We start from the raw sequence: 24,978 nt of genomic DNA, 5'->3' as shown, positions 1-24,978 counted from the left end.
CGTTGGTGGTCCAGTCGACGCCTGCTCCTCGTCCCAAGTCGATGGACCGATCGACATGTTCTCCGTTGGTGGTCCGGCTGACGTCTGCTGCTCCTCGTCCCAAGTCGATGGACCGATCAACACGTTCTCCGTTGGTGGTCCGGCTGACGTCTGCTCCTCCTCATCTTCAGTCGATGGACCGATCAACACGTTCTTCGTCGGTGGTCCAGTCGACGTCTGCTCCTCCTCGTCGCCCGTCGGAGGACCGATCGGCACGTTCCCCGTCGGTGGTCCGGGCGACGTCTGCTCCTCCTCGTCGCCCGTCGGAGGACCGATCGGCACGTTCCCCGTCGGTGGTCCGGGCGACGTCTGCTCCTCCTCGTCGCCCGTCGGAGGACCGATCGGCACGTTCCCCGTCGGTGGTCCGGGCGACGTCTGCTCCTCCTCGTCGCCCGTCGGAGGACCGATCGGCACGTTCCCCGTCGGTGGTCCGGGCGACGTCTGCTCCTCCTCGTCGCCCGTCGGAGGACCGATCGGCACGTTCCCCGTCGGTGGTCCGGGCGACGTCTGCTCCTCCTCGTCGCCCGTCGGAGGACCGATCGGCACGTTCCCCGTCGGTGGTCCGGGCGACGTCTGCTCCTCCTCGTCGCCCGTCGGAGGACCGATCGGCACGTTCCCCGTCGGTGGTCCGGGCGACGTCTGCTCCTCCTCGTCGCCCGTCGGAGGACCGATCGGCACTTTCCCGGCGGTGGTCCGGCCAACGCCTGCTCCTCCTCGTCGCCAGTCGATGGACCGATCGACACGTTCTTCGTCGGTGGTCTGGTCGGCATCTGCTCCTTCTCGTCGCCCGTCGGAGGACCAATCGACGCGTCCGTCGTCGGTGGTCCGGTCGACGCCTGCTCCTCGTCCCCAGTCGTCGGGCTGATCGACATGTTCCCTCAGCGGTGGTCCGACCGGCGCCTGCTTCATGTCCCTCGTTGGTGGTCCGACCAAGGCCTGCTCCACGTCCCCGGTCCGTGGGCCGATCGACGCGTCCCTCGTTGGTGGTCCGACCAAGGCCTGCTCCACGTCACCGGTCGGTCCCCAGAACTGTCGTGGCTGCCTGCAAGGCCTCTTGGCCATCCACCAGAACTGTCGTGCCTGCCTGCAATGCCACCGGGCCTTCCCCCAGAACTGCTACGCCTGCCTGCATGGCCGGCCACCGGGCCTTCCCCCAGAACTGCTATGCCTGCATGGCCGGCCACCGGGCCTTCCCCCAGAACTGCTACGCTTGCTGAAACCCCCCAGCAAAACCCCTGTCCAGTTCCCCAGTGACAGTTTTTTCAGTCCGTCCTGGCCCCCTTCCATCCACCCTGCTCTGTGTAGATTTTTGTTTTTTTGGACCGTCTGGAATTCGGTCCTTAAGAGGGGGGTTCTGTCATGATCTTGTGTTCTCATTTCCTGTTTTATTTTGAATTAGTTCATTGTGTTGTTTCACTTCCTGTCCTGTGTCTTGTTTCTGGTGTCTTGTTTTTTCCTGTCTCCTGCCCCTGTGATTGTCTTCACCTGTTCCTAATGTGTCTCACCTGTGTTCTAATTGCCCTGCCCTCCTTGTGTGTATTTAGTCTCTGTGCTTCCCTTTGTCTGTGTTGGATCGTCTGTTTTTTCATGTTGTCTGTTCCTGTCTGTTCCTGCCTGTTCCTGCTCTTTGCCCCGGTCTGTTTCTGCATTTTTCCCCCTGGCTCCAGTGTTTGGATTGCCTTTGTTTGCTGCATTTTGTGGACACCTTTAGTTGTATGCTGGTTTTTGTTTTATTATTAAATATTCTGTTTCCCTACATCTGCATTTGGGTCCTGCTTTCTGCTCAGACGTGACACCCAAAGCTGGAAGGAAGCAGTTATAATACCAAAAACAGAAAAATCGCTCAGATCCCAAAAAATTACAGACAATCTCATTAATGTCAAACACATAATAGAAAAATGATAAATGAAAGGTTAATATCACATTGAAAAGGAAGGATATTTGTCTAGGTATCGAAGTGGGTTCAGAAGAAGGAGAAATACTCTGGACTGGGCACCATGCTCTTGATTTTGGGTGTATAGTATATGGGTCAGCAGCAGAAACATTACAAAGGTTAGACAAGATACAATATCAGACGCTAAGATTGTGCACAGGAGCATTTAAATCTACACCATCAGCAGCTTTACAAGTAGAGATGGGAGAAATGTCACTTGAAATGAGGTGAATGCAATTAGACGTAAATTATTGGCTGCGATTACAAGGGCACCGGCATGATCATCCTTCACAGGACATTCTAAAACCCTGTTTGGAGAAGGAAAATAGGAGAATGGGAAGTTTTGGATGGGAAGTTAAAAGAAAATGCGAGATACTTCAAGTAAATAATTTGAATTTCAGTCTAACAGTACCATTGTCAGTAATTCCACATTGGATACTCCCAGATGCCACTGTTAATTTAACACTTGTAGAAAAGAACAGACACAATATTAAATGGAGCAGTGGAAACGTATAGATCATTTTTATGGTTATGCACAGGTTTACACAGACGCATCAAAAAGCTCTGGTGGCAAAATAGCAACAGCAGTAACAGTACCAGAGTTCAATGTCACAATCAGGAAAAATTTTTTTGATGGATTATCAATATAAACCGGGGAGATGTTGGCAATTCTTTTAGCAATACAATGGGTTGAAGAAATAAGACCACTGAAAACAATAATTTGTTCAGACTCAAGCTCATCATTACTCAGTACGTGATGCACCATTTAGTTTTTTGCCAACAGCCATAGAACAATAAAAGAAGAAAGAGAAGAAAATGGACACGGGTCGGACAAGAGGATCAAGCGGCGGAGGAGGGTGCAGATGTGGAGTGAGCTACCACAACAAATTTTGCCGGTGCTTTGTGAAAATCTTGCCATAACACAAGGACAGTAGGGAGAACTTTTGGACAGAATCCAACCAGGCTTCCCAGTGAGGGGGTAGCTACTGGATGGCTCCGACAGGGGGGAAGGATAGTGGGAGTAAGAAAGTCGCCAAGAAAAGAGACAGATCAAAAAGATCAAGTGAGGGTGATAGAGATCAAGATAGGAAGATGTCAAAGTATGACGAAGAAGGGGGATTCAAGTTTTTTGTGAAGTTTAAAGATACAAGTGATAAGGCCTTAAACCCCCTCAAACTGTCTGAAGAAATAAAAAACAAAATGGGAAGCATATTGAATGTGAGAATGATGATGAATGGAAATATTTTGATTTTCAGAAGGCCAGAGAACTAAGGCTATGAAAGTCCTTCACTTGCTTAACAGACAAATCGAGTGCTTTGTTCTTGCAGGTAGAGCTGTGAAAGGAGTATTATACGTTATCCCTGATATCAAGGAAAGTGACAGAAGACAATTTACGGGGAACTGTGATTGAGACTGCCCGTAGGCTCAAACAGGGTGGTACAGCAGTGTTGCTGACGTTTAAGAAAGAAAAAATACCAGCAAGAGTATACCTGGGGTATATGTGTTTTCAGGTGAGAGAGTACAGACGTCCTCCATTGCGGTGCTACAAGTGCCAACATTATGGGCATTGCAGCAGCTGCATGCAGAGGCAAGAGGAGATGTGGAAAGTATGGGGGGGACCATGAGTTTACACAATGCCAGGCAAAAGAAACAAAATCCTGCTATTGTGGCAGCAATCACATATCCTCCTTCAGGGGATGTAAAGCATCATATAACAGCTGTGGAAGTGGAAAGGTTAGAGCTGGGGAGAATATATCCTATGCAGATGAAATAGTGAAGTGAAGGGCTCAGGGGAAGCTACCAAACCAGTGGGGGGCTAGTGCCTCTGTAATGCCAGGAAAGAGTGTAACATTGCAGAAAAGGGAAAAACAGTCTCTGCTTCCCACATCATTCATGGTGGATGTGCTGTGGGCATCTAGAACAAAACTAGAAGGTCAGATGTTATAATGATGTGGAAGATGGTACTGAAAGGTTCCTGCAGGAGGTAGAAGTAGATCTAGTGGAAGTGCACACATTCATGAGGCAAAAGATCGTGGTTCAGGAGAGAGGGAGAGAAAGGGAAAGGAGGGGCACAGAATGGAGTGAGGAAAATGAAGAAGAGGGAGTAATTGATAGAGTGAGCATGATGGTAACTAGTTTGCTGATGTTTCACATTTTGCAAGGGAACACAAGGAGGTTAATTGCAAATGGGCAAGAGTTTAAAGGGTTTGTGGATATATTTAAAGGAGAGTATAAGCCATCTTTACTGTGTATCCAGGAAACTTTGCTTCAACCTTGTTTAGATTTTGTGGTGCCAGGGTATGAAGCTATTAGGCAGGATCGCAAGGAGAAAATAGGAGGAGGGTGTGCAACATTTGTAAGATCTGATGTGGTGCACCAGAGGGTAAATATACAGACATCTCTTGAGTGTGTGGTGGTGAAAGTATGGGAAAAGCATAGGAGGATAAATATAGTAAACTTTTATTATCCATGCATGCCATGCGGAAATGGAGGAGGTTATGGAACAAATAGGGTCACCGGTCATTTGGGTAGCACACAACCCTCTCTGGGGTAGTAGAATGAAAGACAGCAATAGGAGCACCTTGGAGGATTTTATGGACAGATATGGGTTAGTATCTGTGAACGATGGTAGACCTACTAAGTTTGAAATTAGGACAGGGGCAGTTTCATGCGTAGGTATAGCAATAGCATCCAGTAAATTGGCGAGGGTAGGAGAATGGGATTTGATGGATAGGTACACAATGGGTAGTGATCACTTTCCAATACTCTTGAGTTTTGGGAAAAATTGCTAATTAAAGAGCAAACAAGACCAGATTATTTAAATAATGGCAAGGCAGATTGGGAGAAATTTTCTTGTAAATGTGATAGTGGTCTTGACAGTGTGAATGGGGAGGGAACAACTGATGAGTGGGACAACAGTTTATGTGAGATGATATTGTGTAAGGTGTATGAGTGCATTCCGCTAAAGAAAAACGCTAAAGCACGAGTGAGTGTCCCTTGGTGGAATAATGCATGTGATGAAGCAGTGAGGGAAAGGAACTGTGCATACAGAGTTTTGAAAAGATATCCGGCAGAGAATTATGCAATAGAGTATAAAAGGCTGAGAGCTAAGGCTAGAAGAGTGATTAAGTCCGCAAAAGAGGAGTGGTGGAAAACGTACTGTGGAAGATTGGGGGTGGATACATCTTGTTAGGGAAATATGGGCAGCGATCCACCGAATGTCAGGAGTAGTAAGGAAAATGAAAATGCCAGTCTTGGAGGAAGAGGGATTGCTAGCTACAAGTGATATAAAGAAAGCAAAACTGTGTGAAGTTAAATTTAAGGTATTCCATAGGGGAGCAAACATTGGGGAGGAAGGTATAAGGAAAAGGAATGAGACGCTAAAACAACATTTATCCAAACTTGAACTAAATGACGATAAGATTGATGCTGTAAATCTTTACTTTTCAGTTGAAGAGCTGCGCAGAGCCATAAAGAATGGGGGAAGAACAGCACCAGGGAAGGATGACATAAGCTATGAGATAATTAAGAGATTTAGCAATCATAGTTTGGAAGGAATATTGGCCCTTATGAACAGCATATGGAAAGATCATAGCTTAGAAGCAGGCAGTGGTGGTCCCTATTTTAAAGCCAGGGAAAGATGCAGTGCAGCCAGGATCTTTTACTTATTGCACTTCGGAGAGGTAGGAACACCATGGACTCAGTGATCCCTAGTTTCTGATGTAAAGAAAGCTTTTGTAAAAAGAGGGGGAGTGATTGGAGTTTTTCTGGATATTGAGAAGGCTTTTGATACGGTGTGGAAGGAGGGGCTAATCATAAAGCTGTATGATGCAGGAATACGTGGGGCGCATGCTCAACAGGACAAGAGATTTTTTAAAGAATAGGATAATTCAAGTCAGGGTGGGGGAGGCATTATCGAATGGTACGTATATTGAAAATGGAACAGCACAGGGGAGCGTAATTAGCCCAGTGTTATTTAATATTATGATAAATTACATTTTTCAAGAAATAGGGCCAGGATTTGGACTCTCCTTGTTTGCAGACGATGAAGCATTTAGGAAAAGGGGAAACATTATCAAGCACATAACAGAGAAAATGCAGGAAGCACTAAATAAAATAGTTTAATAATTATTATTTTTGGCAATAAGAAAACTGAATGTCCGGGACTAACTATGTATGGAAAGGCAATAGAGAGAGTGAAAGAGTTTAATTTATTAGGGTGCATAGTACATGTGGTGCTGGTCAGGATACTCAATTAATGATCTACAGGGCAATGGTTAGATGGAGATTAGACTATGGGTGTATATGTTATGGAACATTAGCTAAAACAATCCTAAAGATATTGGACGTAGTCAGGGCCGGAGTGGGGCCACTTTTCAGCCCGGGAGTTTCAGCCCCAAGACCGGCCCACTTTTTCTATGGTGTGGTGGAAATTGAATACATGAAGCAACAGTTCAACACTTACTACCATGTAGTTTTTATTTATAATATTTTCTAACAAATGTATTCAATTAAATTTTATTTGCTTAGTGCCAAATCACAACATACATTGTCTCAAGGCAGGGGAAATGCAGAGAACCCTTTGTACTGTCCCTGCATATTTGCTGCACCATCAGTGAAGTTGCCAACACATGTGCCAATGTCAATGCTGAGTTTGTCTAATGTGTGTTTCAGCAGCTCTGTGAAATACTTGACTGTGGGTTTTTCACAGCCTCTGCTTGACCCCCTCTGTAACTAAGTCCACATTTGCCTATGACTTTTATCACATCTGTGATGCGTTCCATCACCTGTCACTTCTTTTTCACCAGCTCATGATGTAGAGACATTTGTTTGCCAGCCAGCAGGCTTTTTACATCTGCCCTTTTAGCCAACAGAAAGTAAGCATCAGCACTATCTCTGTGGATCTTACTTTTCTCATGCTCCTCTCTCCACTGATGAACATGTTTCCATGTTTTCATACCTCCCTTTATGAAAGGGGCAGGTGCAAATGCCAAACACAATACAGTGATTGTGTTTTTTCATTGTATGTCAGCCACTTGCGGTTGGTGTCATGTTTGCTGTGAAAAACTTTAGCTAGCAGAGGATGTTTTGTGGGTTGCTGAGGATGGTAATGGAAAAACGTGTCTAAATCCTGTGGTTGAGGATGAGCAGATAGGAACTCTTGATTAAACAACTTTAACCTATTATTTATTCAATCATTTTATTGTAATGCAGTAATGCGGCACAATGAATTCTGTGCCGCATAAATCTAAAGCCTAATGTTAACATCATTCTGAATATCTGGATGTCTTATAGAATCTATCACCACTCCTGCTCTATGTGAGTGTTATCTAATCTTACATGAAATAACTTTCATTGCTATTGTTCACTCTGTTATCCTCTCTACCTGTCCCTTCTGCAGTCATGGCCTCTGGCTCCTCTTCCTCATTTTCAGCAGGGGACTGGCTTATCTGTTGCTCAGAGGCTACAAGAAAAAACATGAAGAGGTAATTTTACTGTATACACAGATCAAGCTTGAGGTTGTTTTGTTTTTTTAGCAATATTTGCATAATATTAGCAAACTCTGTGATTCACTATGAGCGATACAAATAGGCTAATATTTTATTCTGCTAATCATTAGGCCTATATCTCTCTTTACCAGCTGCCACTTGGGTCTGTCCTCTCCAAAACATTTCTGTGAGTTTGGCACATTTGGCAGCGCCCTCCTCCAGCCCTCTTCTCTTGGACCTGGCCTCTTCAGCCCCCCCGGCCTCTTTCTACCGTTGAGACGGTGGAGCTGTCGGTACCTGAGAAGCTATATGGACCCAACCAACTCTATCTGGGAGGAGGGGGGAACTCCCTCAGATGGTACAACCATAGACTGTATATAAACATGGACATAGCGTCCATGACGTCACCCATTGGTTTCTGCAGGCCGGTTTAGAAGCCCAAAGTGGGCGGTTCCGCAGCGGCTCAGCCGTCGCCATCTTGGCAGGGCCTGACTCCTCCTTTACCCGGCTAATCCCAATATGGATATAGAGGTGGCCCGAATGCAGACCGGTCGCTGAAACACGCACACCTACATCCAAGCTTCCCAATTAGCTGACGCTAAGGAGCTAAGCTAATAAGCTAGGATAAGTGCGAGCCGACTAGCACCGCGGCCCCGATGCTGCCCCGGGTCGGTACTGACTGCGGTAAGTAACACTGGAACAATGTTTGAAATAAATATTTGTTACTGAAATTACAAGTCTTAAAAATTCCTTTTTTAAATTTGTTTTAGTGGTAGTTTGCACCACTATATTTTGATTCTAATAAATTAAATCAAATAAACGTTAACTAAACAGAAGTTAAAATGTGATGGTTAGTGTTTTTGGCATACAGCAAATGTTTTATTGATACTGGGTTGTAGTCTTAGTTATTATTGTCATTTATTCATTTATTTTGGCCTTAAGGGACATTAACATACACCAAACAAGAAAACAGAAAAACTATAATTCCCCACTCCACTGGCGTAAACAGTGCACAGATCAAGTTTTCACACTGACATTAGTCCGTGGTAGTCTACCTTACCTGTACTGCTATAGACATTACTATACCAGATTATCACTTTGAATATGATTGTAAGAAAGGCACTTTTATATTTGTTACAAGATGTTTATTACTTCCAGCACATTGGTTGTTGTTCAGTTCACCTGTGATGCTTCCACTAGCTGCACAAAACAAACCAGTACCAGTCGTGGCTGCTTCATTTTACAGTTATATAGTCTGTCTAAATATAAAGTATTTCAGACTGTCATCTATATTCTGAGATGTAGCTCTTTAGTTCTATTTTATCCTACATTTGTGACATAACAGTGTTGTCATCATAAAAATGTGAGCTACACTCTTTAGTCAACTTCACATTTTTCATTATCTGAAGCATTTATCACTCATTTATTAATTTTAATCCAACAGTCACAATGTGGAGGCGGTGATGAGTTTGTGCTGTTTGACTGGTGGACTGGGGTGGAAAAGCCTTCTTCCACTCTGTTTCCACTCCGTGAGGAAGAGCAGCAGCTGACGTCCTCATCATCCACTGAGGTGACAACAACCTGAGGGAGATCAGTAGCATAAGGCTGGTCCACATGAAGACGACCTGCAGCAGACTCACCTCCAGCACCTTGTGAAGGGGACCTGTAACTGCTACAGTTGGCAGTGTCACTGCTATTGAATTTGGCCTTCAGGTCACACTTTGTTAAGCCTAAACAGATCCCTGACTATCATGGACAATGTTGAGTTTATTTTATGTTCATCAATGTTGATAAAAAATACCAACTATAGCTACAACACTTCTTACCTTCAGCTTTTCCCCTACCCTACAGTCCAGCACTGTAGCCCCTTCTACTCCCACCACATGGACTCTGCACCTCTGGGCTCATTCTGAGCTCAGCTGTTATCGCTTGCACAGGCCCACTCTGTATATTAAATGTGTTCTATATTTTTAATATTGTCCACCTTTTTGTGTTTTGTACCTTCACTAAAAATAAATCTGAGAGTTAATCTATAACTTCTGGTTCTGGCTAATAAATTGTGTTTATATTTTAACTATTTTTGTCTTTAATACTGACTGAATATGTGAGATTTCACATTCAAATCTGACTATTAATTGACAAATATCTCATACACTACAGATAAAACCTTATCTGTAGCAAACCAATAACAGGTTTGTGTGATTTAAATATATTTTAAAAGCTGTGTAACAGTACATGTAATGATAAGAACTGAGTGATTAATATTTCTTCTTTGCTCTTAGAGACAGAACATGGTCAGCACAGGCAGGTCCTTCCCTAATAACAAAGACAAGAATAAAAAATTGTAAGACAAGTTTGTAAATAAAGAGGTTTGTGTGCTTGTGTTCTGTAGATATTCAACAGTTTTAGATTTAACAGTGTTCTACCAACACAGTGAATGTACAGTACAGTATGTATAGAATATTTAATTGTTATCAAAGCTTACGGGCACCATTGTTCTCATCTTTCACTTGGGAAAAATATGACCATTAAGTTATTCACAAACCATATGTGGACCTGGGGTCAGTGCTGAAGTGATGAGTCCGAGTTCAGTTCTGCCTCATGTTCAGCTTCCACTGGTCCAGTCTGTCTGGATCGTCTGGAGGAAAACGACGAGTTCTGTGACAAGGTTTGTCACAACAAGTCATCGTAATTATCTATTTTGTCGGTTTTAGTAAAAAAATATGAATCAAACTTCTTGTGTTCTTCTGTTTCATTTTAAGTTACAAACTGTGGCACATATATTAATGGCATGCAGTCAATTTACTGAGAAGAGAGAGCAGCTATATGCGGCAGTAAAAGACCTGGGTGATGAAACAGTGTCAATTCAAAGTAAACTTAATCCTACAATAAACTAAACCGGAATGGCAAAAGCAGTCATAGGTTACATCAAGAAAACTGGACTGATACTATGGATTTAAAAAAAATGGATATAACTATGCCCTGTGGATGGCAGCAATGTGCCCTTGGGCATTTAGTCTGCCGGAAATATACAAGAAGAAGAAGGAGAAGAAGAAGAAGAAGAAGAAGAAGAAGAAGAAGAAGAAGAAGTTGTCTATGTAATTTCCGTTTCTCTCCAACAATGGCGTCCTCCACGACTGGAGACGGCGTGAGTGAAGCACAAACCGGGAAACAATCGAAAAAGACTAAAAACCAAGGTAAGTCACTGCTTCTTTAGAGTTGGAGGCTGTGAACTGACACCAAGCCGTCGAGTCCATGTGACGTATGGCGGCATTTAGTCTGCTGATGAACGCGTTTAAAGGTCGGTGTGAGGCACGCCGGAATGACTAAGAGCGAGGCTGGCCCCTGAGCCGGTGAGCCGGGTAACTATGTAAACATGTGCTGGGTGCTTCATTAAATACTTCCACAGAAGTGGGCGTCGAGCATATCAAGTACAACTGCTGTGACCTTCCACGTGTGATCTCAGACATTTCCGCTGTGTTCTTTGTTTGTAAATGGAGAAACTGCCAAACTCAGTTTAATGCAGTGGTTCTCAATTATTTTCTGTCATACCCCCCCCTAGGGGACAGAATTTTTTTCGCGCCTCCTCTGAATTGAAATACTATTGAGAACCTGCTAATATTTATTTATTTATCTGCACAAAACCACTGTATGAGTTGCTGGCACCAGCTACAGCATACAATCACCTTATTATCAAAATAGATTAATAAGATTAGCTGAGATAACATCTGCAACAACTTAAAACAATTCAGTTTATCAACTCAATTTGTAACATTTAAACAAGACTGCTCAGTCTGTGTTAATCTCAAAACAGAGACACAAGAGCAAATGATTCACTGGGGTTTGCATTTCATTCAAAACATTTTACATAACTGGGGTGTAAAGTCTCCAGGTGCCGTTTTAATTTGTTCGGCTTCATGCTGAGTTTTTAGACATAGTAAACACACCGGTCTTTTTTCATTTGCGACCGTATTCACGGTAAACTCAAGGGCTATATAGGCTTCATCGTATTTCCTGCTTTTATTCAGTTAATGCCGGTTACAGTCACTTTTTTTTCCCCCTCTGACACATCCGTTTTTCTTTTCACTCCTGTCTCAAACTTCTCCATCTCTCCTCCGTCAGCTCTGTACACCCTGTTTCTGTGTAGGTCTACTTCTTCTACTGGGTTGAACAGGCAGCCTGTTGATTAGTTTGAGCACTGCTGCCACCTAGTGACTGGAGGGTTGTTTATCATTCAAGCATGAATAAAGACACTAGTCCCCCCTGCCGCTCGCGGGGCACTAGTGCCCCGCCATTTGAGAAGTAGTGATTTAATGTGTTGAAACATTACAAACATACAGGATGTTTCATGTGACATACGTGTCCGTCCGCAGCTGTTTCTCTGAACCATTCATATTCCAATCTGTAAGCTTTAGTTCTCTGTACCCGACGACCAGACTTCACCACAGCAGGGTGATGGATGGTTCATGTCCCAAACATCAATGTGGAGGAGTCAGTGTTTGAGTTACATGGAGGGAAAAAAAACAAGGTGTGACTTTCTGTGGTTGTGATGTCTGCGTCTTTCAGTGGATGAATCTGATCTCCTGACTGTTCCCAATGGATGGAAAGAGCCGAGGTTCAGCAGAGACGACAACCCCCGTGGGCTCCTGGAGGAGAGCAGCTTCGCCACCCTCTTCCCCAAATACAGAGAAGCCTACCTGAGAGAGTGCTGGCCGCTGGTGGAGAAGGCTTTAGGAGAGGCTGTGAGTTCACTGAAAACAGACACACACTTTCAGTTGTACTGAAATAGGAATTTGATTTAGTTGTTCGCCTTTGTATATCAGTAAAAGAAGTCAGAATCTTATATCTGATTCCCTCTCAATCTTCATTGTTATTTAACATTTTTTCCCTCTTAATTTCTACGTATAAATCCCAATTCTACACTTCAATTCTACATACAGATATTTGAAGGCAAAAGAGGTTTTGAAGAAGTTTTAACTGACTTGAGATTGACAAGGAAACTACAGCAGATATTTAACTTTTGGACTCACTGTAATGAAGCTTTGAAGAGTTGTATTATGGAGCTAAAGCTGCTTGAAGTAAACTTAGATTTAGGGATGCACAGATATATCTGATGCTTATCGGTTTTGGCCCATATGCGCCTTTTTGACTGTTATCGGTTATCGGCAAATGAGATAACATTCGCCGATATCAGTAGCCGATGTTTATCTGTTGCGTCGCATTCATTTTACGCTGGCTACACGTTGTGTTGACAACAGCTGAGCTCCGTGTCTCTCTCTGTGTTGCAGCAAGTGCTGTGAGGGGGGTGGCAAGATCCCACACACAGTGCAGACAGAGAGCTGGTCCGTGTTATGGTGGCAGAGAGTAAACTGGTCGAAAGTTGCTTGTAATTCACTAAAATCAATTGAGAGAATGCTCGTTGCCACAAGTGTAACAAATATTTTGCAAGTAAAGGCAGAAAATCTGTGGTAACATTCAGTGATAGTGAAAGTACATCTAAGTCAGTGTCAGTCAGTTGCAGTATTGCAGGCCATATTGTGAAGTTCAGGTATTGATTCATTAATTATTGCTTATTGAATCCTGTGTGATTTTTGGTTTGTATCTCTCAGCACATCAAATCCTCTCTGGACCTGATAGAGGGCAGCATGACAGTAGGCACCACTAAGAAGACTTTTGACCCGTACGCTATCGTGAGAGCCAGAGATCTCATCAAACTGCTGGCGAGGAGCGTCCCGTTTGAACAGGTGACGATCACTGTGCTAACATACAGGACACACATGGGCGTGGTGTGTTTATCGTCGTCTTGTGTGTTTGACTCATGGGTATTATGCAGCATTTTGCACTTTGTCTCCTAAAGATCATACTCCTTTGCTGCCACGAATTTGTCGTTAATTGGCAGTAATGGTGGTTCCTGATGATTAGGTTGTTATGCCCCCTCTTCACACTGTTTGTTTTTTCCAGGCTGTGAGGATATTACAGGACGACATGGCATGCGACATCATCAAAATCGGAACCCTGGTTAGGAACAGAGAGCGGTTTGTGAAGCGAAGACAGCGGCTGATTGGCCCCAAGGGTTCCACCCTAAAAGTGAGTATGATACTAGAGTCCAGCTTTTATCAAACACATCAGCAGCACTCAGTGCTTTCTTTGATTGGACTGTAATTCTTACATCCATCACTAGGCTGCACAACAACAACAACAACAAAATATATTATCTTCAGACATTATGTAGGAGTAAGCATCCCAAAATAATAAGCCTGCTATGTAAAGTATTGCTGAAATATCTTCATAGTATATCACTTTAATTCAATTCAGTTTTATTTGTATATATCACAACACCGATTTTCTCAAGGCACTTTACATAGTGAGGTCAATATTACAATATTACAGGGAAAACCAACAAATCCCACAATGAGCAAAGCACTTGGTGACAGTGGAGAGAAAAAACTCCCTTTTAACAGTAAGAAATCTCTGATAGAACCGGACTCAGTTGTGGGCAGTCATCTGTCTCGACCGGTGAGAGAGAGGAGAGGTGGGCAGAAAGAGGGTGAGAGGAGAGACAGTAGGAGAGGAGAGAGGACAGTTGTACAACCGCCGCTTTAGTCTCAACCAGACTGATACTTATAATTACAAACAATTACAATCATGTCGTTGTTATTAGTGATAATAATAATATTAACAATAATAATGACTGCACAATAAGATTTTGAGTATCGCTCCTCATATGAATCATAAACCTGATTCTGCAGCTGTACAAGTTTTGCAAAAGAGCCTCTGAGGGGAAAATATTTAAGAGTAAAGTCAAAATATTATCAGGATTGTATTTTTTCTTTCTGAACCAGGGTGAACTTCAACCCTGTGTAATATGACAGAAGAGAATCTGAATGAGCGTTGTTCACTGGGTTGGTTAATTGGACATTTTTGTTTGTTGTAAATGTCTCTAAGGGCCAGCATCGCGTCTAACCAGCCACAATATCTGCACGTTTGTATCATTTGAAAAATATAACACAAAACATTTCCTTTAGTCTTGACTTAAATGTTTAACTTTGCTCCTGTTTCTTCCGTCCAGGCATTAGAGTTGTTAACCAACTGCTATGTGATGGTCCAGGGCAACACGGTGTCGGCCCTCGGGCCTTTCAACGGCCTGAAGGAGGTAAGAACTTCACAGAGTAAATATATGTTAACACTGACCTCCAAGTAGGGGATTACGAGCCAGACATGAGCAGTGTTCCCTGTGAGAGCACAAATGCTGCAACGAACATCTTACTTCATTTGTTGAGCTTTACAAAACTGCACATGCTATCTTCCCAGCTGGCTAACTGGCTAGGCTTATCAGCTTGTTTTATTATTCTTCATCAAAGGGCATAACCTTTATGTGCGTTTCCAGCCGCCTGCTTTAATGCACATTTCCAGTTTGTACATGAAATCTCCCAACAGTAAAACACCAGAAATCAGAAAAATTATCAAAATATAACATTTACTGATGGTTCATCAGTAAAAGACGCGCAGAGAGACGGCGGCAAAATGCTTTGGGCTCCCATAGATTGGGGTGTTGGATTTTTTCTTTATCTATTTTTCTTTAATTATTAAATATTATTTGGACCTGAATAGTTACATCTTACACAATGAGCTGAGGATGTAAAAGCAATGTTTTTTCTTTTAATGTCTCTTCTGTTGTTCAGGTCCGCAAAGTGGTGATGGAAACGATGAAGAACATCCACCCCATCTACAACATCAAGGTTGGTTCAAACTGCTGAAAGGAACATGGCTGTCACTCTCATCATGCCCAATGAAGATCTTTCCATCCTTGTTCTTGATATCCTGACTGAGATTCGTCTCACTGGGTACGCCAAGGCTGGCTCGACCTGGAGCTGAGGGCATGAATGAGGCACCACTGTTTAGCAGCACAAACTCTGTTTAAGAGGAGCTATTTGAATTAGTCACAAGGTTTTTCTTTTCTTTAAATCCATTCAGTCTGTGAACACTGTTGAGCAGCATCCTGTCTGACTTGTTTAATACATGTAACATCCTCAGTTTCACATGTTAGTAGATTCATTCCCAGGATCAGTTGGTGAATACCAGCACTGAGCTGCTGAGAGCAGAGACGTGCTGCAGGTACACATTATGCTTTGAGACGTTACTCATCTTCGTATCACACATGACTTGTTCCATTAAAAACACATCTCGCCACTTCACATGTGGGGATCCATCTTTCTCCAGAACCAAACCACTCAACTGGGTAGGTTTACACAAGTTTCTTTTTTTAAACTTGAGAAACAAATCACATGTTGTCAGCCTCCATTCTGCTGCTTGTTCTCCATCACAATCTGAGATACTATAATGATCCAACAGTCTTCCAGCAAGAAGTGCTGAGCTTCAACCAGTGAACAGTCACTGGCATTGGCACCATGTGGTTCTTTCACAATAAAGGCCCTGACCATTACTTAAGTTATGTATAAAAACACAGTTATTGTAAAATACATGCAGGAAGTGTTGTTGGTGTTAGTAGCAGCTTTGTCTTTAGATTATTGCAGCGAATCAATGGTTCATAAAATGAAGTAGTAAAGCTCCAGTTGTGACAATGTGCCAGTAGTGATGAATACAGCAGTAATATGCACAAGGGATTGTCGTGATACCAAACTTAATGGATGTAATACGTTGAAAAAAAGAGTTTTTGGCTAAAAAGTAAAATATCCAATAAATGTCATATCATGCAACGTCACGTGAATCAGTATCGGTTGTTGCTGAAGACTAAAGGGGTGTGGATTTAGAAAATAAAAGTGAGCTCACCAGATGTCTGCAGCTGCTTCTAATCAAAGCTACATTAGCTGCTTTTGGCATCACACACCAGAATCTCTAAACTGTCATCGTGTGTAATGTCGGTTTTCATAGGAAATTGTATTACATGGGATAAAAAGACAGTGTCTCTGGTTCTGCTGCAGATGGTTAGTATGTTTGACTGTAAAGTGAAAGAGTCAACTACAAAAAAAGTGTTTGGATCAGTGAATCAACTTGAACTGCTTGTATTCCACTCACTCCCCATCACCTCTCTCCGAACTCTTTGATGTTTGGCGCATCAGACCCTGATGATCAAGCGGGAGCTTTCTAAAGACCCAGACCTGCGGATGCAGAGCTGGGAACGTTTTCTGCCCAAGTTCCGCCACAAGAACCTGGCCAAGCGCAAGGAGCCCAAGAAGAAGAGTGTGAAGAAGGAGTACACGCCGTTCCCTCCAGCACAGCCAGAGAGCAAGGTGAGTTAGACAGCAGTTATAGAACTGCCTCTGCATTGTCCAGGAACACAACAGACAGTAACTTGGTTACTTGTTTTAGTAACTAAAGATAGAATAATATATATCATATGTATGGACACTAGTAAATCCTTGTGCTGTATTATAAGAGCCACTGCAGATATTATAGAAGTCATGAGGATTTGGATGTAAATTATCACAGTAGGACCTAAAGGAAAGTTCCTCCAATTAATGAGAACTTAAAAACCGACTGAGCATTGATTTCAACTCCCCTTCAAAGGTTGACCAAGAACTGTCCACGGGAGAGTTCTTCCTGCGTGAGAGTGTGAAAAGGAGGAAGAAGATGGAGGAGATTAAGGTGAGCATTTACAAATCTTTAGTGCCTGTTCACATGACTGAGATGACGGCTGTCCTCAGGCCATGTGCCTGTTCCAGAAGTGGGTTTTACGAACCTTAAAACTCCCTTAAACAAAAATTTAGTTCCAGACCAGCTTATCTGAGTCTGTCAATCAGCTCTGTGTATTATCACTGAGTTAAGTGTGTGAATGGGGGAAAAGTTACTAAGATTACTGATTCATTGTAAATTAATTTAATCCAGTGGCGCCAGAAAGTTTAATGTGTGGCAACACATTAAACAGCGACAGATAAGAACAATCTTAGCTTAACACTATATTTCAACACGTATTTAATTTAAACAGTTACTGAAATGTTGCAGCCAAAACTCAGCTTTAAAGATGCACTACAATCATGCTCACTCAGAAATATCACATTCCCAGACCTGAAATGATAGATGTGTGCTACTGATTATTGTGCATCTATAAATTAAATTAATTATTATTATTATTATTATTATTATTATAGTCACAGTGTTATAAGTCTATGGTGGAATCCACTGTGGTTTTAATATGAGAATAATCTGACTGATCATAAAAGTAAGGTAACATGAGTATAGATGTGTGATTTGATCTTTGATTTCGACTGTATGAGTGTCAGAGGCCTCATGGGGCTGGACAGGAGGAGCCAGAGAGGAACTCAGGGTTTGCTGCCACTGAGCAGGTTAGCTTCACAAAGTACGTTACCAAGGTAACTGACTCAGACTTGTGGTGATCTCTTGTGTCTGGAACAGGCAACTAAGTTTCCCTCAACTTTTAAAGTTTTCACCAAAGCACTAAGGAGATCAACTTGTTGCCTTCTTCCCTCACTGAAGTGCAGCTAGTTGAGCTCGATCTAATCCCAGGCAGCTAGCATTATAAAAGTTTCTTAAACCTGCATCGTGTCTAAAATACTGCAGAAACTCTCACAGAAAAACTGAAGAAAGATTGACATTAGGTAGTGAGAAGTGACCGTCATTGTTCCTGTCTCAGGTGAAACAAGCGGAGGCCCTGACCAAGAAGCAGGAAGAACGGAACAAAGCTTTCATCCCTCCTAAAGAGAAGCCTTTGATGAAGAAGACCATTAAAGGTAGACGTGAAGAAACAAGCATTTCTGTGAAAACAAACCAAATGTTTCTGGAACTTTGCGTTGTAATAATAGGACTTACTCATATTCTGACTGTCACAGCTCCTGTAGATGGCAAGTTGGACATCCAAGCCATCAAGGATAGAGTGCGAAAAGCCAAGACCAAGAAACTGGGGGCTCCACCGATGAACCCAGCTCCTCCTACCAGCACCACAGACAAGAAGAAGAAGAAAGCTAAAGGCTAACCACAGACTAACCCTTTCGCTGACAGGATGTGATGTTCACGGATGGAGTCAAGACTTTGTAAGCACACAACAAGGAAGATGGGATGTCAGACGTGTGTGTGCGCACGCTTGGATCAAATTGAATTCAAATGCAAACTGTCACAGATGTTTTTATTGAATATTTGTTTTTCAAGATATCTCCTAGTTGTTTTTTACTGTATGGAGACAAAGTGTGTTGAACAGCAATAGATTTTTTCTCCTGTCTCCCTCACATCTCTCTGTCCACTGTCATTGTCCAGATTTTGTATGGGCAGTATTTAAATATTGAAAAATATATTTTTCTCTTTGATAAGACTGGTGTGTGTTCAGGAGGCGGCAGACATAATCGTGCATGTACTTTGACAGTTTACAGCTCTATTTAGACTTAAAATCAAACTATATAGACCAAACTATTAAAGATGTAATTAAAGTCACATCTTCAACTTAACACTGTCAGAATAAATCCATGGTTGTTCGTCTACTCATAGCAGAAGACATCAGGGTAGAAGCAGTGGACTGCGTATGATGCAATGAACGTGAGGATGAGGCAGATGGGCCGGACCACCAGAATATACACATAGTGGTGGTCTGCAGCAGGCAGAGCTTGGTCCATGTCTGGAGTCCAGCTGTAGCCTGTAAAGGCAGCAGATACCGGGACTGAGTGGTTTCAACATTACATATCACAAAGTATTTGTGTTTTGAAGTTGTCAAATTCAACTTCAAACTGTATTTTCTGACTTTAGTGTCATCACTTACTTTTCTTTGAATCTCTCTCTTTGTTACCTGCAGAGATATTAGACACGGTTTTGATACAATGAACAGGAGTTCCTCTTCTGCTCTCCCCTTGAGCAGATAGATCATAATTTCTTTTTAGCAGAAATGTGCAACATGTTTATGTTGTAGTTTAGGTTTTTTGCCCAGCATACTTAAATTTGTGCCAGTTGAATGGTTTGAAAAGGATTGTGCCATGACATTTGACAGGTCGCCTCAAAACAAGAAAACAAATGTAGTTATGGGGAAAATTGATGAAAATACCCCAAAATAAAGTTTCAATTGTTTTTAAGAGAAAAATAAAATTGGAGAACTCACGGCAGAGTCTGTCTACACAGGAGCCTTCACATCCAGAGCAGGCTTCCCCGTCGGACTCGTACGGTCGCTCTGCGTTCATGTTGCCCCTGCACAAGGAACCATCCTTCAATAAATCTTTATCATATGACAGGCCAAAGGTGTTTGTTCATCCTGGAGTCACCTTCTCTGAACCTTCTTCAGTTTGCTTTTACATCATCTTTTACCTTTAAGATATTCATACCAGTTTACTTTGTATTTTGGTGATCTAAGGCCAAGGCAGGCATTATTCTGTTTCAACAAGGTCCATGAAAAGACCAAAACCAACTACACGTTGGACTGTCTCAATACTTTTTGACTGCCCTGCCTTGTCTGTGGCACTGAGCCCCGAGACCTGGATTCTACCGAAGACCCAAATCTTTTTTTTTTTTAAATCAAAAAAAAATTTGTTTGTAATCTGACTAACAGCTGAACACACTTTAAGCAAACGTTCCTCTGACAGTAGTAACCAGTACATTTTCAGTATTGGACATTACATTTACAGTATTTATAGAAGCAAAAATAAATCCCTGTGTGATCAGGGCAACAGTGAGGCTCACATGTTTATTAGTATGTGGACAACAACAGCTCTATGATTCAGTGGATTTTATGTCAGTAAGATTTATTTATTATGGGTTTTGGTATGTTAATGGGACTGGCAGAGCCAATAAACACATACAACGCTGAGTCGTAAACTCAGAGTTGAATGTCAACATGTTCAACTTACGCTGTAGCATAATTGCAGACAAAAACAACTCCCTCTCTAGTATCAAAGTTCCTGACACCATTTGGGCACAGCTGGGCGGCACAACCCACCTTGTAGCTGCTTCCCCACACAACCTGGAAACAACACAAGGGTTGAATTACAGTCATTTAGCAGATGCTTTACTGTCCAAAGTGACTCACAATAATTGCATTCAACCATCGAGATATTACTCAAAAGTGCAAGAATTAATAGAGTACATAAACATTCATCAAAAAGGCAAAAAACGCTTCAAGTGCTAATTTGTAATTAAGTGCTTTTTGTGTGTTTGTGTTTAATATAATAAATTCAGGGAGTAAGGTGAAGTCTGAACCGGTGAGTTTTCAGTCTGTGACAAAAGCGTTGAAGGGATTCTGCTGTCCTGATGCTCTTTCCACCATTGAGGAACCAGGACAGAAAACAAGATTTTGATGAGCAGTGGCTGCCTGCCGTTAGCAGTGAGGGAGTAGCAAGCCGTTTGTCAGTAGCGGAGCGGACAGGCTGGGGTGTCAAGTTTGATCATTTTCTGGATGTAGGAAGTGCCTGAACCATTTGCAGTATGGTAGGCGGATACCAGTGCCTTGAACTGGATTCGAGCCAACACCGGAATACCAGTGCAGGGTGCGGAGGACCGGTGTAGTGTGGGAGAACTTGTGTAGGTTGAAGACCACCCGGGATGCTGAATTCTGGATGAGCTGCAGAGGTAGGATGGCACATGCTGGCAGACCATCTAGGAGGGAATTGCAGTAGTCCAGGCATGAGATGACAACAGCCTCTCTGTGAGGAAGGGATGTATCCTCCTGATGTGGAGGATGAATCTGCAGTAGTGGGTCGTCACTGCAATGTTGGCAGTGAAGGACAGCTGGTCGTCCAGTGTAACAAGCAGGCTCCTTGCATTTTGAGTAGGGGTCACCACAGAGTTCTCAATGGTGATGGAGAGGGAGACGCCTTCCCTGGGAGGAAAAGCATCTCGGTCTTGTCCAGATTAAGCTTCAGGTGGTGCGTCGACATCCACTGAAAAATGTTAGCCAAACATGCAGAGATTCCTGCTGCCACCTGGGCTTCAGATTGTGGAAAGGACCACAAGAGTTGGATGTCATCTGTGTAGCTGAAAGCCATGTGAGTGAATGACAGAGCCTAATAACCTGGTGTACAAAGAGAAGAGGATGGGGCCCAGAACAGAGCGATTCGGAAACTGATCCTCTCCAAGTAACCCTGTAAGTGCGGCCCTTGAGGTAGGATGCAAACAGGGAGAGTGCAAAACCTGAGACCTCCCAGTTCTTGGAGGGTGGAGAGGAGGATCTGGTGGTTAACTGTGTCAAAAGCTGCTGAGAGGTCAAGCAGGATGACAACAGAGGAGAGGGAGGATGCTCGAGCTGTGTGGAGTGCCTCTGTGACAGCTAGGAGGGCAGTCTCTTTTGAGTGCCCTGCCTTGAATCCAGACTGGTGGGGGTCTAGAAGGTTGTTCTCGTGGAGATACATGTATGCAGATAGTTGAGTTAAGACAGCATGTTCAAGTGTTTTGGAAATAAATGGAAGAAGAGAAACAGGTCTGTAGTTTATTACATCTGATGGGTCAAGTGTAGGTTTCTTTAAAAGAGGATTCACTCTTGCTGATTTAAGAGCAAGTGAAAGTAACTTGTTGTCAGAGAGGTATTGATGAGGTGGGTGAGGAAGGTAAGGACGTCAGGAGCAATAGACTAAAGAAGGTTATAGGGTCAAGGGGGGCAGGTGGTTGGGCGGTGGGAAGTGACCAAGGATAGTACAATAGAATTGTACAATGCACACAAAATATAAATAATTTGTAAAAATGTCCCCTTTTATTTATTCACCCTCACCTCTTTAAGACTTTTTTATTTTACCACAAACAGGGAAAGGCAATATGCACATTGTTATTGACAGTTAAAATGTGCACAGACCTGTGTGTAGTGGCCGCAGACGGACCTGCAGTCATTCCCTTGGTAGTCGTAATGAGCCTTTTCATCCACCCAACGTTTTATGGCTCTTGTCACATTGAATAATGAAGGTGAGCCTGTCCAGATGTTCTCGCCTACTGAGGCGAAGGTGGGGTGCACACGGCGGACATCTTGGAGGTGGGTGTTGTGTTCACTTGCACAGTGCCTTGACCACGCTCTGGCAGTAAAGGCCAAGCCCTCATCCCATGTCTGGAGACAGAATGAAGCAACTGTCCTTGACACTGAGCACATCCTTTTCTTTTTTCATTCAGGTTCACTTTTTCAGTTGGGATTTGTTTAAGGTAAAAAAATCCTAATTAGGTGGTTCAGATTTCAAAGATGAGCCATTCAAGTTCAAAAATAAATTATTCAAATTCAGTTTCTATAGTGACACATCTTTCTGCCCATATGTTTCATTCACAGGAAGAACTATTTTGTCACTTCCTCTTTGTGGCATCCAGATCATGATAGTTTTATTACCGGCTGCGAAAGCGAGGCTGATTGTGTGTGTGTGTGTGTGTGTGTGTTAGTGAGATCATGCTGCAGCAGGAACTACCCCTGAGGTTGTTGTGAGGACTTTGGTAGGAGTAAACATTTCTGTCTGTGACACTGTGATGAAACTTGATTTAATTGAAATCAAATAATTTCACAGCAAATGCTGATGTGACCAGACCTTTAAGGTGGAAGCAGAAATATCACAGACGTCAAATCAGACAGTCAGACAACTCAAACCAAGTCGACCTGCAGGAACTTTTTACAAGGAACTGAAAAAGTTCATGCCAACCTTTGTTGCTGTCTAAAAACCAGAGGAGATCAAATAAATGATTCTGTTGACATACGAACAACTAACAGCTACAATAACCTGAGAGATCAAAGTGCCTGTTTTGCCTACCATGTGCAGCATGTTACTTGCAGGTGGGTTGACAGACGACCGAGCCCTGTTGTGCTCCCTCACACATTCATCAATGAACCCCCCATCTGTGATCTCTGGCAGTGAGACTGAGGTCACCCCCGAGTCCAGGAGGATCCAGGTCCACAGTAACATCTCCACCGTGCTGCCCATGACTCCTCAAGGGGAAGCACAGAAGCTGTTGTTTGTGAAATACACTGTCAAACTGTCACAGGAAATTACTCAGTCAAGAGGAACAGGATGTATGAACTGTTTGTAAGTGACAATGTTGCAGTTTAAAGAAATTATCTGAAGTTAATTGTCATACATAACCCAGAGTTTATTAAAACAAAGGGCAGTGATAAGAATGTGAGCACCTCATTCTTATCACCTACTGTCTCATCATTATAAGCCTATTTTATTTTCAACTGATGTATTTAGATGTTTCTGGAGCCTAACATGCTAAACTAGATGGAAATTCTTTTTTGTGCTCAGATATTTTTTTCTACATATGCTTTTTGTTTTTTTGTTTTCCCTTTTGGCTTTAAGTATGGCTCAGGGACGGCAATGTAAGTCTGTCTGGGGCAGCCCGTTTGATCACATAATGAAATTATAACAATCATTAATATAATTATTATATAGATTACCATGACATTTTGTACCATGACATTTTGTACAGACATTCGTGATCCCCAGAAGATGAGGCATGCTGACACTGAGTTGTTCTTCAGTGTCACATTTTTTGTTTTTCAGAGAAAGTTTTTAACAACTGTTGGATGGAATGTTGTTGTATTTGGTGCTGCACGTTCAGGTTTATAGTTTTGCTTTATGACCAAATAGCTGCAAAACGAATAACATTCCTTTCAAACTTCCACCCAGCTACACCCTAGACAGGTTGTGATTGCCATTCAGTCCACAAAATCCACCCACCCATGTATGTCTTTGAACTAGATGAAAAGCCCATGCAGAGACAGAGTATGGAGCTAGAATTGGTTCATTAATCCAACGTACAAAAAAATGACTCACGAGCAATATATGTGATTTCACACATGCAGCTATTAACCATGGAGTGCAGATTTATATCCCTTGAGGCTCAAGAGGTTCCAATCGCACGTGGAGTGCTCTCTACGCTCGCAGGGAAAGTTTTTGACACTTTGGGGGCGGAGCCACTGGACTCTGATTGACAGCTCTTAGGGAGCCTGGAATTGCCAGGTTGGAGTTTCACGTAGATTGGATACTGTTGGCACGAAGACGGTAATGTTGTTTTTGTGTAAAAAATGTCATACATTTTCAAGTAGGCTGTAGCTGTCAAAAACTGCTTGATAGCTACATTTCGTATAAAGCCTATATAACCCAGTTAAAATAGCTCAGATTAGTGTTCATTTGAATAAATAACAATAAAATGTATGCAGACAAATTCATAATATTAGGTAAAAAGTTCAGGATTCAACCAGGTTAAATAGGACTAAAATGAATATTTTATTTATTTTTATTTAGTTTTAGCAGTAATGCATCCTATTAGTTTGTCATATTAAAAAAAAGAAAAAGTATCCTGGTACTGTAAGATACTGCCTTTGTATCAGCCAATCAGAATGGCTGTAGCTCTTTCTATTGCGGGGAGAATGGCAGGTGCAAGAGATGAACATGAAAAGAAAGACGTTAACTAGCCAGTGAGCAAAACAAGAGTAGCAAACAAAGCAGCGTTTAAGTCCTCATATTTTATTTTCTAAAGTGTTTTATGTTACATTCTGTCTACATAGGTAGACTGTGGTTTATTTTGCGGTTATTTAATAAGTCTGACCGAAAGTTAGAAGTGTGAATGTTCGACTGCTTGAAGTCACATCATACACTGCAAGCA

The 24,978-nt window shown here is 42.6% G+C and overlaps 2 protein-coding genes across 4 annotated transcripts; one reads left to right on the top strand and one right to left on the bottom strand.

The window, feature by feature from the left end:
* Nucleotides 1–10,499: 10,499 nt before the first annotated feature.
* krr1 (KRR1 small subunit processome component homolog) lies at nt 10,500–19,518 on the top strand. The gene is made up of 10 exons (XM_035611234.2): nt 10,500–10,658; nt 12,028–12,203; nt 13,071–13,205; nt 13,423–13,548; nt 14,531–14,614; nt 15,144–15,200; nt 16,542–16,712; nt 16,990–17,067; nt 18,074–18,170; nt 18,270–19,518. The coding sequence occupies exons 1-10, from the start codon at nt 10,583–10,585 to the stop codon at nt 18,410–18,412; spliced, it is 1,143 nt and encodes a 380-aa protein (XP_035467127.1). The 5' UTR covers nt 10,500–10,582; the 3' UTR covers nt 18,413–19,518.
* Nucleotides 18,546–23,319, bottom strand: glipr1a (GLI pathogenesis-related 1a). 3 transcript variants are annotated; one of them, XM_035611290.1, is made up of 6 exons: nt 23,124–23,319; nt 22,196–22,441; nt 20,262–20,374; nt 19,520–19,605; nt 19,187–19,213; nt 18,546–19,063 (listed from the first exon to the last, which is right to left on the bottom strand). In XM_035611290.1, exons 1-6 carry the CDS (start codon nt 23,292–23,294, stop codon nt 18,909–18,911), a joined length of 798 nt encoding a protein of 265 aa, XP_035467183.1. In that variant the 5' UTR covers nt 23,295–23,319; the 3' UTR covers nt 18,546–18,908. The 3 variants fall into 3 exon arrangements, with proteins under 3 accessions (XP_035467183.1, XP_035467192.1, XP_035467201.1); XM_035611299.1 differs by lacking the exon at nt 19,187–19,213; XM_035611308.1 differs by lacking the exon at nt 22,196–22,441.
* Between the last annotated feature and the right edge of the window lie 1,659 nt (nt 23,320–24,978).

This window comes from Scophthalmus maximus, chromosome 12 (assembly GCF_022379125.1).
Source record: "Scophthalmus maximus strain ysfricsl-2021 chromosome 12, ASM2237912v1, whole genome shotgun sequence".
Classification (NCBI taxonomy): Eukaryota; Metazoa; Chordata; class Actinopteri; order Pleuronectiformes; family Scophthalmidae; genus Scophthalmus; species Scophthalmus maximus.
This window is presented reverse-complemented; position numbering and strand designations above follow the sequence as displayed.

Bases quoted from the DNA above. Each gene is read 5' to 3' on its own strand.
- glipr1a (XM_035611290.1), bottom strand. From the start codon at position 23,294: ATGGGCAGCACGGTGGAGATGTTACTGTGGACCTGGATCCTCCTGGAC. The intron at 22,442-23,123 runs GTAGGCAAAACA...TTCTGTCTCCAG, and splicing joins CAAGTAACATGCTGCACATG to ACATGGGATGAGGGCTTGGC. The intron at 19,606-20,261 runs GTAAGTTGAACA...TTCCTTGTGCAG, and splicing joins GTCTGCAATTATGCTACAGC to GGGCAACATGAACGCAGAGC.
- krr1 (XM_035611234.2), top strand. From the start codon at position 10,583: ATGGCGTCCTCCACGACTGGAGACGGCGTGAGTGAAGCACAAACCGGG. The intron at 15,201-16,541 runs GTTGGTTCAAAC...TTGGCGCATCAG, and splicing joins ACCCCATCTACAACATCAAG to ACCCTGATGATCAAGCGGGA. The intron at 17,068-18,073 runs GTGAGCATTTAC...TTCCTGTCTCAG, and splicing joins AGAAGATGGAGGAGATTAAG to GTGAAACAAGCGGAGGCCCT.